This window comes from Xenopus tropicalis, chromosome 5 (assembly GCF_000004195.4).
Source record: "Xenopus tropicalis strain Nigerian chromosome 5, UCB_Xtro_10.0, whole genome shotgun sequence".
Lineage (NCBI taxonomy): Eukaryota > Metazoa > Chordata > Amphibia > Anura > Pipidae > Xenopus > Xenopus tropicalis.
Window position 1 is genome coordinate 3,880,741 of NC_030681.2, and position 14,742 is coordinate 3,895,482.

The 14,742-nt window shown below is 54.4% G+C and overlaps 2 protein-coding genes across 3 annotated transcripts; one reads left to right on the forward strand and one right to left on the reverse strand.

Moving 5' to 3' along the window:
* The first annotated feature begins 954 nt into the window (after positions 1-954).
* Positions 955-6,200, forward strand: ccdc167 (coiled-coil domain containing 167). 2 transcript variants are annotated; one of them, XM_031901457.1, is made up of 5 exons: positions 955-1,063; positions 2,963-3,057; positions 3,478-3,530; positions 5,259-5,370; positions 5,414-6,200. In XM_031901457.1, exons 1-4 carry the CDS (start codon positions 1,022-1,024, stop codon positions 5,360-5,362), a joined length of 294 nt encoding a protein of 97 aa, XP_031757317.1. In that variant the 5' UTR covers positions 955-1,021; the 3' UTR covers positions 5,363-5,370; positions 5,414-6,200.
* A 517-nt stretch (positions 6,201-6,717) lies between these two features.
* LOC101731658 (potassium channel subfamily K member 17) lies at positions 6,718-14,219 on the reverse strand. Its single transcript, XM_031902305.1, has 5 exons — positions 13,854-14,219; positions 9,503-9,617; positions 8,701-8,867; positions 7,595-7,763; positions 6,718-7,229 (listed from the first exon to the last, which is right to left on the reverse strand). Exons 1-5 carry the CDS (start codon positions 14,076-14,078, stop codon positions 6,910-6,912), a joined length of 996 nt encoding a protein of 331 aa, XP_031758165.1. The 5' UTR covers positions 14,079-14,219; the 3' UTR covers positions 6,718-6,909.
* Positions 14,220-14,742: the final 523 nt, after the last annotated feature.

A 14,742-nucleotide genomic window follows, 5' to 3' on the forward strand; every position in this document is an offset into this window, starting at 1 on the left:
CCTGAGTGGCCCCCCAGCTGTATGGCACCTCCCCCAATCCCCTGCTACTATACCTGAGTGGCCCCCCAGCTGTATGGCACCTCCCCCAACCCCCTGCTACTATACCCGAGTGGCCCCCCAGCTGTATGGCACCTCCCCCAACCCCCTGCTACTATACCTGAGTGGCCCCCCAGCTGTATGGCACCTCCCCCAACCCCCTGCTACTATACCTGAGTGGCCCCCCAGCTGTATGGCACCTCCCCCAATCCCCTGCTACTATACCTGAGTGGCCCCCAGCTGTATGGCACCTCCCCCAACCCCCTGCTACTATACCTGAGTGGCCCCCCAGCTGTATGGCACCTCCCTTTGGCCTTTGGCCCCGCCCAGCAATGAGAGTTATTACTGACTCCCCAATTCCCTGCACCCTCCGTAAACCCTTTGCTCCCCGAACTAATCACTAAACGTGTGACTCGACCAGAATGGGCCCCAACCTGCCCCAACCTGCCCCAACCTGCCCCAACCTGCCCCCAACCTGCCCCCAACCTGCCCCAACCTGCCCCAACCTACTGCCCAGGTGGGATCCAAGGAGCCTGTGATTTCCTTTATATTATAGAATAAAACAGTGACCTCTAGTGGCCACTCACTGAACTGCCAGGAAAATAGGGAAACACCTCCCCTCCCGCCTGTAACTCAGGCCCGCCCCCACCTGGGGCAGATTGTACCGGGTACGACTCTCACTGAGGGTTTCGGGGACCCAAGTTTGCCCCTACCCCCCCCCCAGGCTGCTCCTCTATTTGCTCATTAACCAACATGTTGTCTAACAACTTCCCAATTCCTGGGAGACGCTGTTCGGCCGCCACAGGAGTTCCCAAAACAAAAATGGCGGCATAATTACCAATAAAGGCAGCGGAATGTGCTGCCCAAATAAAAAATGGCGGCCGCAAATTGCCTTCCTAGTAACGCAAGAGGGCGGGGCGATAGCGCCTGTAAGAGCCGGGGGAGGAGCCCAGGAAGGCAACGTGTTCAACGGACAGACCCGGAGATGGGGAAGAAAAAGAAGGAGAAACTGAGTGTCGCCCGGGAGGTGCGGGGTCTGGGGCCTCAGGGGAAAGGGGGCTGGGGGTGAGATGGGGGGTGAGATGGGGGGGGCTGGGGGTGAGATGGGGGGGGCTGGGGGTGAGATGGGGGGGGCTCTGGGGGTGAGATGGGGGGGGGCTGGGGGAATGATGGGGGGGGGGGGCTGGGGGAATGATGGGGGGGGGGGGCTGGGGGAATGATGGGGGGGGGGGGCTGGGGGAATGATGGGGGGGGCTGGGGGAATGATGGGGGGGGGGCTGGGGGAATGATGGGGGGTCTGGGGCCTCAGGGCATGGGGGGCTGGGGGAATGATGAGGGGGGGGCTGGGGGAATGATGGGGGGGGCTGGGGGAATGATGGGGGGGGGCTGGGGGAATGATGGGGGGGGGGCTGGGGGAATGATGGGGGGGGGCTGGGGGAATGATGGGGGGGGGCTGGGGGAATGATGGGGGGGGGCTGGGGGAATGATGGGGGGGGGGGGCTGGGGGAATGATGGGGGGGGGGGGCTGGGGATGATGGGGGGGGGCTGGGGGGAATGATGGGGGGGGGGGCTGGGGAATGATGGGGGGGGGGGGGCTGGGGGAATGATGGGGGGGGGGCTGGGGGAATGATGGGGGGGGGGGCTGGGGGAATGATGATGGGGGGGGGGCTGGGGAATGAAGGGGGGGGGCTGGGGGGAATGGCATGGAGTCAGTATCAGAGGGATATTTGGGGGGGAGTCGGTATCAGAGGGATATTGGGGGGAGTCGGTATCAGAGGGAATATTTGGGGGGAGTCGGTATCAGAGGGATATTTGGGGGGAGTCGGTATCAGAGGGATATTTGGGGGAGTCGGTATCAGAGGGATATTTGGGGGAGTCGGTATCAGAGGGATATTTTGGGGGGAGTCGGTATCAGAGGGATATTTGGGGGGGTCGGTATCAGAGGGATATTTGGGGGAGTCGGTATCAGAGGGATATTTGGGGGGAGTCGGTATCAGAGGGATATTTGGGGGGAGTCGGTATCAGAGGGATATTTGGGGGAGTCGGTATCAGAGGGATATTTGGGGGAGTCGGTATCAGAGGGATATTTGGGGGGAGTCGGTATCAGAGGGATATTTGGGGGAGTCGGTATCAGAGGGATATTTGGGGGGAGTCGGTATCAGAGGGATATTTGGGGGGGTCGGTATCAGAGGGATATTTGGGGGGAGTCGGTATCAGAGGGATATTTGGGGGAGTCGGTATCAGAGGGATATTTGGGGGGGTCGGTATCAGAGGGATATTTGGGGGAGTCGGTATCAGAGGGATATTTGGGGGGTCGGTATCAGAGGGATATTTGGGGGGGTCGGTATCAGAGGGATATTTGGGGGGAGTCGGTATCAGAGGGATATTTGGGGGAGTCGGTATCAGAGGGATATTTGGGGGGAGTCGGTATCAGAGGGATATTTGGGGGGAGTCGGTATCAGAGGGATATTTGGGGGGGTCGGTATCAGAGGGATATTTGGGGGGAGTCGGTATCAGAGGGATATTTGGGGGAGTCGGTATCAGAGGGATATTTGGGGGGGTCGGTATCAGAGGGATATTTGGGGGGAGTCGGTATCAGAGGGATATTTGGGGGAGTCGGTATCAGAGGGATATTTGGGGGGGTCGGTATCAGAGGGATATTTGGGGGAGTCGGTATCAGAGGGATATTTGGGGGGGTCGGTATCAGAGGGATATTTGGGGGGGTCGGTATCAGAGGGATATTTGGGGGAGTCGGTATCAGAGGGATATTTGGGGGGGCTGTGGGAAGTTGTGGGAGGGGCAGAGTGCGTTTCGGTGATTCTATTTGATATTAAACCCCCAGTTGGGACTTTCCTCTCAGTTCCATAATGAGTGACATTAGTTCTGACCAATAGCAGTTGATGGGCGGAACTTTCTCCCTTTGCAGATTGATGGGATGGAGGAGAAAGTGGCTCTGTGCAAGTACAACCTGGATGTGATTGACGTGAAGCTGCGCAAGATGGAGCTGACAGAGGAGGGGAGGTGAGTACCAACTCCCGGCAGGGCCCCCTCCCTAGGGGCTGGGAGTCCGACTAATACAGCCGGGGCCCATGCAGTCTGGGTGGGGGTTATTGTGGAGTAAATGATAGGGATTATGTTAAGCAGACAGTGTAGCCAGTGATTTCCCCCCGGGTTGGCCAGTGATTTCCCCCCGGGTTGGCCAGTGATTTCCCCCCGGGTTGGCCAGTGATTTCCCCCCGGGTTGGCCAGTGATTTCCCCCCGGGTTGGCCAGTGATTTCCCCCCGGGTTGGCCAGTGATTTCCCCCCGGGTTGGCCAGTGATTTCTTCAAAGTGGCCACTTTACTGTCCCTTCAAAGTGAATAGGATTTTAGTTGTCAGGGTCAGCGACCCCCCAGGCCAATTACTGTTGCTAATTCCGTTTGCTCTTTCTTGTACCCCAGGAAGTCTCTAGAGAAGGAGAAGAGCTCACTCAGCAGCCGCCTGTCCAATTACGGTAAGTGACTGCCAGTTTTATGGAGGCCGGGCCCCTCCCTCTGCGCCTGTTGTACTAACGGGCCCCTCCCTCTGCGCATGTTGTACTAACGGGCCCCTCCCTCTGCGCATGTTGTACTAACGGGCCCCTCCCTCTGCGCATGTTGTACTAACGGGCCCCTCCCTCTGCGCATGTTGTACTAACGGGCCCCTCCCTCTGCGCATGTTGTACTAACTGGCCCCTCCCTCTGCGCATGTTGTACTAACGGGCCCCTCCCTCTGCGCATGTTGTACTAATGGGCCCCTCCCTCTGCGCATGTTGTACTAACGGGCCCCTCCCTCTGCGCATGTTGTACTAACGGGCCCCTCCCTCTGCGCATGTTGTACTAACGGGCCCCTCCCCCTGTGCCTGTTGTACTAACGGGCCCCTCCCTCTGCGCATGTTGTACTAACGGGCCCCTCCCTCTGCGCATGTTGTACTAACGGGCCCCTCCCTCTGCGCATGTTGTACTAACGGGCCCCTCCCCCTGTGCCTGTTGTACTAACGGGCCCCTCCCTCTGCGCATGTTGTACTAACTGGCTCCTCCCTCTGCGCATGTTGTACTAACTGGCTCCTCCCTCTGCGCATGTTGTACTAACTGGCTCCTCTCTCTGCGCATGTTGTACTAACTGGCTCCTCCCTCTGCGCATGTTGTACTAACGGGCCCCTCCCTCTGCGCATGTTGTACTAACGGGGCCCTTCCCTCTGCGCATGTTGTACTAACGGGCCCCTCCCTCTGCGCATGTTGTACTAACGGGCCCCTCCCTCTGCGCATGTTGTACTAAAGGGCCCCTCCCTCTGCGCATGTTGTACTAACGGGCCCCTCCCTCTGCGCATGTTGTACTAACGGGGCCCTTCCCTCTGCGCATGTTGTACTAACGGGCCCTCCCTCTGCGCATGTTGTACTAACGGGCCCCTCCCTCTGCGCATGTTGTACTAACGGGGCCCTTCCCTCTGCGCATGTTGTACTAACGGGCCCCTCCCTCTGCGCATGTTGTACTAACGGGCCCCTCCCTCTGCGCATGTTGTACTAAAGGGCCCCTCCCCCTGCGCCTGTTGTACTAACGGGCCCCTCCCTCTGCGCATGTTGTACTAACTGGCTCCTCCCTCTGCGCATGTTGTACTAACTGGCTCCTCCCTCTGCGCATGTTGTACTAACTGGCTCCTCTCTCTGCGCATGTTGTACTAACTGGCTCCTCCCTCTGCGCATGTTGTACTAACGGGCCCCTCCCCCTGCGCATGTTGTACTAACGGGCCCCTCCCTCTGCGCATGTTGTACTAACGGGCCCCTCCCTCTGCGCATGTTGTACTAACGGGCCCCTCCCCCTGCGCCTGTTGTACTAACGGGCCCCTCCCTCTGCGCATGTTGTACTAACTGGCTCCTCCCTCTGCGCATGTTGTACTAACTGGCTCCTCCCTCTGCGCATGTTGTACTAACTGGCTCCTCCCTCTGCGCATGTTGTACTAACTGGCTCCTCCCTCTGCGCATGTTGTACTAACTGGCTCCTCCCTCTGCGCATGTTGTACTAACTGGCTCCTCCCTCTGCGCATGTTGTACTAACGGGCCCCTCCCCCTGCGCATGTTGTACTAACGGGCCCCTCCCCCTGCGCATGTTGTACTAACAGGCCCCTCCCTCTGTGCCTGTTGTACTAACGGGCTCCTCCCTCTGTGCCTGTTGTACTAACGGGCCCCTCGATGTCCATTCACAGAGCGAGAACTCAAATCTCTGCGCCATGAAAACCGCAAGAACATGCTGCTCTCTGTCGCCATCTTTCTACTCTTTGCCGTGGGGTATTACTGCTGGACTCTCTGATTGGCCACATTCCTGCTCCTCGCACTGATGTACTGCCCTGTGATTGGCCACATTCCTGCTCCTCGCACTGATGTACTGCCCTGTGATTGGCCACATTCCTGCTCCTCAGACTGATGTGCTCTCCTGTGATTGGCCATCTTCCTGATCCTCACACTGATGTGCTCTCCTGTGATTGGCCATTTTCCTGATCCTCACACTGATGTGCTCTCCTGTGATTGGCCATCTTCTGTACTTTTACCCCTGGGACCAGTTGTTCTCTAAGCTGAGGGCATTTTGATGGATGTTGTTATATTTTACCCCCGGCAGATGTTCCTCAGGATACAGGAACGGACACTTTGATTTTACATTTCCTTCAGATATTATTGTTCCAATCAGATTTAGGTTTAATGAAAGTATCTGGGCATTAAAACACACATGTTCTCCTGATACCCCTGCCCGGGGCACTTCGGCCGATCCTTTATACACAATGAATGTAGCGATTTGCAACTGTAATACATGTTTGTGCCATAGGAGGGCACTAGCGCTACACTGGTTATTGGAATTCATGGTTTTGGTAGATCTAGTAGATCATTGCAGGGGGTGGGGGGCGCACTATATACAGTAAAGGGTAAGTGATCTAGTGCTGAGGTCGCCCCCAGAAGGAAACCACAAGGATTCTCAGTGTCTTAGATGCAGTTTCCCAGCAGGTGGGGGCGCTGTTCTGTTGGTGCCAAGGGAGAAATGACCTCCAGCAACAGGCGGGAAGTGGTACTGCAAGCGCCAATGTTGCAGTTGCACAGTCACATAAGGGTTGTGGGAGGGGTTTGTACATCTGTAAGTATATAAATGTTTTCTTTAACCCTTTGTTTCCTGATTTGTGTCTGTCGGGGTGTGAGGGTGGAGTTTAGGGTAATTACCAGCTCTCGTTGTGTGGTTGTGGGGGGGGAGGAGCTCCCTTAGAAGATAAAAGATCCTGTGCAGGGGGGCAGGGAGGTTTCACCCTTTGATAAATATCCCCAAGGTCCCCACTTTGCAGCATTGGCACAAAGCAGCGGTGCAACAGAAATATACATTTATTGTGGGTACAAAAGAGTAAAAACAAACCCCCCCCCCCCCCAAACCAAAATCCCTTCATTTACATGAAAACGGCTGAATGAACTTTGATCACATGATGTGGGGAATAAAAAGGGCTTTTGGCCTCAGCCCCGCCCCCATTAGGGCAATAAGCGGCCGGGGTCACTGTGGGCAAACATCTCTCTGACTGCTGCAGTGTTACTAGTGGGCCAGCAGGGGGCGTACATGGTTCAATTACTACTACTACTAATAATAATAATTTACTAACACCAGTGGAGATACCCATAGCAACCAATCAGATGGTTACTGGGGCTAATTTACCCTTAGCAACCAATCAGATGGTTACTGGGGCTAATTTACCCATAGCAACCAATCAATCAGATGGTTACTGGGGCTAATTTACCCATAGCAACCAATCAGAGTGTTAGTTTCACAGGCTAGGGGGGCAGTTTAGCGCCAGTTAGTGACCCGGTGGCGCTGCCGCTGTCCCTCATTCACTGTTCATGTTTCAGTTTGTCGCTGCCGGATGATTCGCTGGTGTCGGCGTCGCGCTGATCCATCGCTCGGGTCTCGTTACTCGCTGAGTCTTCGCTCTGTTTTGTGCAACATAATGACCCCTCCCCCCCCGGGTCCATAAGCTCCTCCCCTGCTGCCTGGTTCTTACTTTTCCTGCGGCACGGGCACCTCTCCCTGCAGTGCTCCAGCGCGTCTGCGCCCGCGTTTATACCCAGCGCCAGCCATGCCAGCCCAAACAGGATCCACACTGACAGCAGGTTCCGGTACCAGTTGGGGTACTGCTTGTCTGGGTTCCGCCCTGCAGAGAGAGAGCGAGCAATGAGATCTTATGGGGGCGCTGTTCTGTTGTGTCTCTATGGGGGACAGGGGGCTCTTGGCTGATAGTGGTGAGAAGTGGAACTGCAACTTGGCATCTGGGAACCAACAATTTTGGTTCATTTATAAAATTGTTTCCCCCTGAGGTGCAATTCCTTGTGCTCCCATAAGCACACTAAGCAGAGCCGGGTACAGAAGGGGCAGGAGTTGGGCGGCCCCAGGACTGCCCCCAGCTTGGGCATCATTCACGTGGACAAAAGGGAGCCCTGTACAAACAACCTTGTGCCAACAGTAAATTGGCTGTGATGGGTGCAGGGTCCCTTAGTGGAGAGGAGAGAAATTACCCACCGACCACGTAGTCCCCGAAGCCGATGGTGGCGAGAGTGATGAAGGAGTAGTAGAGCCCCTCCCCGTACGTCCAGCCTTCTACTGCCCTAAAGAGCACGGGGGGCAACAGCATGAAGAGTAGGAGCCCAATCAGCAGCGCCGATCCACTCGTCACCAACTTGGTCAGTCTCTGAGAGAGGAACCGAGAGAGATCATTGGAGGGTCAGTCGGGGTACAGTATTGGGCGATGAATAGTTAGGGTATAATATTGGGTGATAGACAGTCGGGGTACAGTATTAGTCGGGGTACAGTGTTGGGCAATGGATAGTTGGGTACATTAATGGGGGAATGGACAGTCAGACACAGTATTGGGCTGTGGATATTGGGGGTACAGTATTGGGTAATAGACAGATGGGGTACAGTGTTGGGCAATGGACAGTCGGGGTACAGTGTTGGGCAATGGACAGTCGGGGTACAGTGTTGGGCAATGGACAGTCGGGGTACAGTGTTGGGCAATGGACAGTCGGGGTACAGTGTTGGGCAATGGACAGTCAGACACAGTATTGGGCTGTGGATATTGGGGGTACAGTATTGGGTAATAGACAGTCGGGGTACAGTGTTGGGCAATGGACAGTCGGGGTACAGTGTTAGGCAATGGACAGTCGGATTACAGTGTTGGGCAAGGGACAGTCGGGGTACAGTGTTAGGCAATGGACAGTCGGATTACAGTGTTGGGCAAGGGACAGTCGGGGTACAGTGTTGGGCAATGGACAGTCGGGGTACAGTGTTGGGCAAGGGACAGTCGGGGTACAGTGTTGGGCAAGGGACAGTCGGGGTACAGTGTTGGGCAAGGGACAGTCGGGGTACCATACTGGGCAACAGAATTAGTACTAATCAGTTCAGTTACATAGTAACAAGCGACTGCACATTCCTGATTGGCCGTTACTCCCAGGTACTTGGATGACTTTATAACAGCAGCCAATCAGCGATGAGTAGATTTTGGTAAAGAGTCACTCTGGCCTGGGATAGGCACAGAACTGGCCTACTGAGTGCAGCGAAAGATGTAGTCACAGCGAGTGGCGTAACTGATCCCCACTGATCCCTAAATGGGGGGGGGGGGCACCTACCTGGCGCCGGATTCTCTTTCCCACAACGTCACCGCAGCGATGAACCAATGAGAGCATCTTCTGCCCAATGCGGTTCAACAGAATGAGGTTCAGCGGGATCCCAAACAGCGCGTAGACGACACAGAAGGCCCGGGCGCCCGCAGTGCTGGGGCACAGATTCCCGTAACCTGGGGAGAAACGCACTCTGTTACCTGCAACTCCCAGCACCCCTGCAACTCCCTGCACCCCTGCAACTCCCTGCACCCCTGCAACTCCCTGCACCCCTGCAACTCCCTGCACCTCCCTGCAACTCCCTGCACCCCTGCAACTCCCTGCAACTCCCTGTACCCCTGCCCCAAAAATCCTCGATTAGTTTAACATGTCATCTCTAATTGCACCACTAGATGGCAGCATGTGAATATAATATAAAAATCGGCGCAACAGGTTAGAAATAGTTATTGCGATCTGCCATAGACCTATTGATAAAGGGGATCAGCAAATGGGGGACATAAACACACCCACTATCAACACTAGGAAAGAAGCCAAAGTCTGACAGGGGATGCTGGGATTTAGCCATAGAGTTGCAGGCTGGTGCAGAGGGGCCCTGGCAGGGGTGGGGGGGCTATATAAATATTTATCAATGATTAATCATTAAATGTCTCCAATGATTACTTAACAAGTCCAGTTGCTTTAGATTTATTTATATTTATCATTCCCTGGGATGCTGAGAGCTGTAGTTGCACAAGCGCTGGGGGGGCTACACTGTAGGGCCCAGTGCCGGTGCCACTGACGTTGGAATATTTGCCGTTTGGGCGCCACTTACCAATGGTGGTTACGACTGTGACGGAGAAGAAGAAGGAGCCCCCGAAGCTCCAGGAGCCCAAGTTACTGCTGTTCCCCTCGGGGCTGATTCCGCTCTTATAGGCACCAATGACTGTCTGCGAGAGAAGGAACCGTGAGAGATAAGCAACTCCCGGCCGCCTTTACCCTGTCAGCTGATCTGCTTGCCCCCAGGCCGGGGTCTCAGTGCCAAGTCTCTGCCCAATGATTGTGCCCAATGCAACCCAACTCACACTCAATGCACCAATAGGGACACAAGGAGAACTCCCTGCATGTTGGGCCTCCTGTGCCTCCCTCTGACTGTCTGTTCTATTCCAACCGTCTGTCTCTTTAGCACAAATCAGTCTGTCTCTGTAGCACAAATCAGATGGTGGCGCTGTTGCATTGCATCCCAATAGGATGGCCACTGAGCAGTGGTGAGAAGCGGTACTGCAGCCAATAATCAATATACCTGAATATCATATATCATCAATATTAGTGATGGGCGAATCTGTCCCTTTTCGCTTCGCAAAACGAACAGAGAATTCAGGAAATGGCAAAAATTATGCGAAATGCGACTTTTTCATCACCTGCATCTTTTTTGTCACCTGTGTCTTTATTTGCAGCGGCCATTTTGACACAAATCAGTCTGTCTCTGTAGCACAAATCGGTCTGTCTCTGTAGCACAAATCGGTCTGTCTCTGTAGCACAAATCGGTCTGTCTCTGTAGCACAAATCGGTCTGTCTCTGTAGCACAAATCGGTCTGTCTCTGTAGCACAAATCGGTCTGTCTCTGTAGCACAAATCGGTCTGTCTCTGTAGCTCAAATTGGTCTGTCTCTGTAGCACAAATCGGTCTGTCTCTGTAGCACAAATCGGTCTGTCTCTGTAGCACAAATCGGTCTGTCTCTGTAGCACAAATCGGTCTGTCTCTGTAGCACTAATCGGTCTGTCTCTGTAGCACTAATCGGTCTGTCTCTGTAGCACAAATCGGTCTGTCTCTGTAGCACAAATCGGTCTGTCTCTGTAGCACAAATCGGTCTGTCTCTGTAGCACAAATCGGTCTGTCTCTGTAGCACAAATCGGTCTGTCTCTGTAGCACAAATCAGTCTGTCTCTGTAGCACAAATCGGTCTGTCTCTGTAGCACAAATCAGATGGTGGCGCTGTTGCATTGCATCCCAATAGGATGGCCACTGAGCGGTGGTGAGAAGCGGTACTGCAGTCAATAATCAATATACCTAAATATCATATATCATCAATATTAGTGATGGGCGAATCTGTCCCTTTTCACTTCGCTGAAAAATTCGCAAAACGAACAGAAAATTCGGGAAACGGCAAAAATTCCACGAAATGCGACTTTTCGTCACCCATGTCTTTATTTCATCGCGTGTTGTTATTTGCAGCAGCCATTTTGACGCGAGACAAATTTTTCTGCAAATTTTCACAGAAGTTTTGCGACAATGGCGAAATGCGTAAATTCGCTGCAAATTCATGCCTGGCAAAAAAATTTGCTCATCACTAATCACCCACTGCATAATGTTGGGGTGCAGAAAACTTATGTACTAGATACCCCAAAATAAACCCAGACACGACTAATGCACCTAACGGGGCAGGAATCACAGGGCAGCGCCCCCTATTGGTCAGACTTGGCCCCCCTTTCTGGGGCACAACTCCCTGCTGGCTCAGCCTGTTTATAATAGATTTAAATAAAGGCAAAGTTCCCAGTTTCGGTTATTAATCTCCAGCGAAACAATGGAAATGCAACGTGAGGTTGCGCTGCTCCGTTTGCTCCATGGACCAATCACCTGAGTCTTATTGTTACTAAGGGTGGGGGGGGGGATTCATGGGGCAAAACAGGTTCCCTTGGAGCCTTTTGTCTTCCAGCAACTCCCAGCAGCCTCAAGCAACTCCCAGCAGCCTCCAGTAACTCCCAGCAGCCTCCAGCAATTCCCAGCAGCCTCCAGCAACTCCCTGCAGCCTCCAGTAACTCCCAGCAGACTCCAGCAATTCCCAGCAGCCTCCAGCAACTCCCTGCAGCCTCCAGCAACTCCCTGCAGCCTCCAGTAACTCCCAGCAGCCTCCAGCAATTCCCAGCAGCCTCCAGTAACCCCCTGCAGCCTCCAGCAACTCCCTGCAGCCTCCAGTAACTCCCTGCAGCCTCCAGCAACCTGTGTCCTGTGTTGGATCCGGTGCCGAGACCAAGGGAAGTTTCATGTCCCGGTGCTGATACTGTGGGATTCTGAGTAACGTTGGGCTGGGGCCAAGGGCCCGACTCCTTGGCAAATGTCTCACTGGAACCTGGGACTTTACTCCCCGGGAGCCAAAGAAACAGACTTTCACCCCATTCGGCTCTTTAATTACAGTTTATATATAATTGGGCAGGCTGGGGGGGGCACTGAGGGTTCAGGCAGGTGTATATACAGTATATATATATAACTGGGCAGGCTGGGGGCAGGTATATACACAGTATATATATATATATATATATATATATATATATATATATATATATATATACAGTATATATATATATATATATATAATTGGGCAGGCTGGAGGGGGCTGAGGGGTCGGGCAGGTGTATATATATAAGTATATAATTGGGCAGGCTGGGGGAGACACACTGAGGGGTTGGGCGGGTATATACACAGTATATATATATATATAATTGGGCAGGCTGGGGGGGCTGAGGGCAGGTATATACACAGTATATATATATATATATAATTGGGCAGGCTGGGGGGGGCTGAGGGGTCGGGCAGGTGTATATATATATGTATATAATTGGGCAGGCTGGGGGGGCTGAGGGCAGGTATATACACAGTATATATATATATAGTTGGGCAGGCTGGGGGGGCACTGGGGGGTTGGGTAGGTGTATAATATATATATAGTTGGGCAGATGGTTATACGCTGCAGTAAGTAGAATCAGTTGCACAAATAATATGGTTATTGGTTCATTCCGACCTTCCCTATGTAAATACCCTGGGAGCCAATGGGCTGAGTAATAGGCGCCCGGGGCTCCCAATGTGGGCGACTTGCCCTTTAAGGTTCGGCCAAATGTTTAACTTTCGCTGCAGGAGGAACAATGGAGGGTTCGGTTCCTTAAATAAACCAACTGTCTGTGTGCCCAGATTTCCCATCAGCCTCAGCGCCGCGCTCAAACCGGTTCCCCAACGCCTGCCCCTGTGCAACTGTCACCCACTGTCACGTTTCTATAGGGTGGGGGCACCCAGGATACAGACGGGGCAGTGAGAAATGAAAGAGGCTCCATGTAACCTCTCTCCCATTGTAATAACCCTGACTCCTGCCCCATTGCCCCTCTCCTGCCCCTGATGTCACCCTTATGACCGCCAGATAATAACTGACAGTCGGACCCTGTTGGTTCTGGAGCATCTCTATGACACGGTGCCCATAGTTACTCTGACAACAGTGAGAGGCCTTAGTCCTATTGGCTACTGAGGATCCGCCCAGCTGTCAGTGACCCCCCCCTTGATACATTTGGGGACCTATTTAACAAGCTGCTAGAAATGATTGACACCAGAATCCCAGTATAAAGGGGGGACATGCTGGGTAACCAGGATCCCTGTACCCCAATATGTGCCACCCCCATAGCATCAGAGAGGGCCCATTAGGTGCCAGGGGGGGCAGGATCCCTGTACCCCAATATGTGCCACCCCCATAGCATCAGAGAGGGCCCATTAGGTGCCGGGGGGGCAGGATCCCTGTACCCCAATATGTGCCACCCCTATAGCATCAGAGAGGGCCCATTAGGTGCCGGGGGGGCAGGATTGAGGCAGGATCCCTGTACCCCAATATGTGCCACCCCCATAGCATCAGAGAGGGCCCATTAGGTGCCAGGGGGGGCAGGATGGAGGCAGGACCCCTGTACCCCAATATGTGCCACCCCCATAGCATCAGAGAGGGCCCATTAGGTGCCAGGGGGGGCAGGATCCCTGTACCCCAATATGTGCCACCCCCATAGCATCAGAGAGGGCCCATTAGGTGCCGGGGGGGCAGGACCCCTGTACCCCAATATGTGCCACCCCTATAGCATCAGAGAGGGCCCATTAGGTGCCGGGGGGGCAGGATTGAGGCAGGATCCCTGTACCCCAATATGTGCCACCCCCATAGCATCAGAGAGGGCCCATTAGGTGCCAGGGGGGGCAGGATGGAGGCAGGACCCCTGTACCCCAATATGTGCCACCCCTATAGCATCAGAGAGGGCCCATTAGGTGCCGGGGGGGGCAGGATTGGGGCAGGATCCCTGTACCCCAATATGTGCCACCCCCATAGCATCAGAGAGGGCCCATTAGGTGCCGGGGGGGGCAGGATTGGGGCAGGACCCCCCTTACCTTAATGAACAGCTCCAGGGTCCGGTTGTCCATGCAGGTGAAGTTCCGGAGCAGCTCCCACTTGTCCTGCTGGAAGGAGACGCTCTGCTCCACCTCAGTTTGGCTCTCAAGGGCCCAGAAGACGGCGGCCCCCACCAGTAAGTAACAGATGTAGATGAGCAGAAGGATGGGGGTGACTGGCACGGGCACCTTGCAGGTATCCAGCCTTGGGCAGCAGCAGGGCATGATGGGAAGCAGGGGGATGGGCAGGGAAGAGAGAGTGCCGGGGGGCTAGCAGCAGGACCCCAGGAGCAGCGGCAGAGCCATTCAGGCTGAGAGAGCAGGAAGCACAGACACTTGTACTTTGCAGAGATAAAGCCCTGGGTGGGGCTGAAGGAGACTTAGAAGTGGGGGGGGGGGGGGGGGGGGGGAGGAACTGACACTCACTCCTTCTTACCCCGTCCCAAGGAGAGCGGGGCCCCTGCATTAACCCTTTCCCTGCCACAGACACAAGCGTGGGTGGGAGATCTCTCACTTTCTGCCCCCAGTCATCCTGTTTAGGTAAAGGCTAAGGGGATGTGAAACTACAAATCCCAGCAGCCCCCAGGCTCTTATAGGGAGGCTGGGGGCTGCACTGCTGGGCCCTTCTATGTGAGGGGCCACTATAAACAGAGATGGGGGGGTTGAGCAGGGGGGCATCACATGGTGGGGAGCAGCCCCCCAGCACATAACGGAAAGTGAAATGAGGAAATGAGTTAACCCTTTGTTCCCCAGTCAGGAGAGGAAGTGACAGCGCAGTCACATTGCAGGGGGGGCTCACAATTTCTTGAAAAACTATTGGCCTTCCTTTATTTAGAGGTTTCTTCCCTATTAATAACATTGATATCATGGATCAGTTTTACTGGCCAGG

Coding starts and splice junctions, on each gene's coding strand:
- ccdc167 (XM_031901457.1), top strand. CDS start 1,022: ATGGGGAAGAAAAAGAAGGAGAAACTGAGTGTCGCCCGGGAG. Junction 1,064..2,962: donor AACTGAGTGTCGCCCGGGAG/GTGCGGGGTCTG, acceptor CTCCCTTTGCAG/ATTGATGGGATGGAGGAGAA. Junction 3,058..3,477: donor GAGCTGACAGAGGAGGGGAG/GTGAGTACCAAC, acceptor CTTGTACCCCAG/GAAGTCTCTAGAGAAGGAGA.
- LOC101731658 (XM_031902305.1), bottom strand. CDS start 14,078: ATGCCCTGCTGCTGCCCAAGGCTGGATACCTGCAAGGTGCCCGTGCCA. Junction 9,618..13,853: donor CCCTGGAGCTGTTCATTAAG/GTAAGGGGGGTC, acceptor CTTCTCTCGCAG/ACAGTCATTGGTGCCTATAA. Junction 8,868..9,502: donor CACAGTCGTAACCACCATTG/GTAAGTGGCGCC, acceptor GTTTCTCCCCAG/GTTACGGGAATCTGTGCCCC.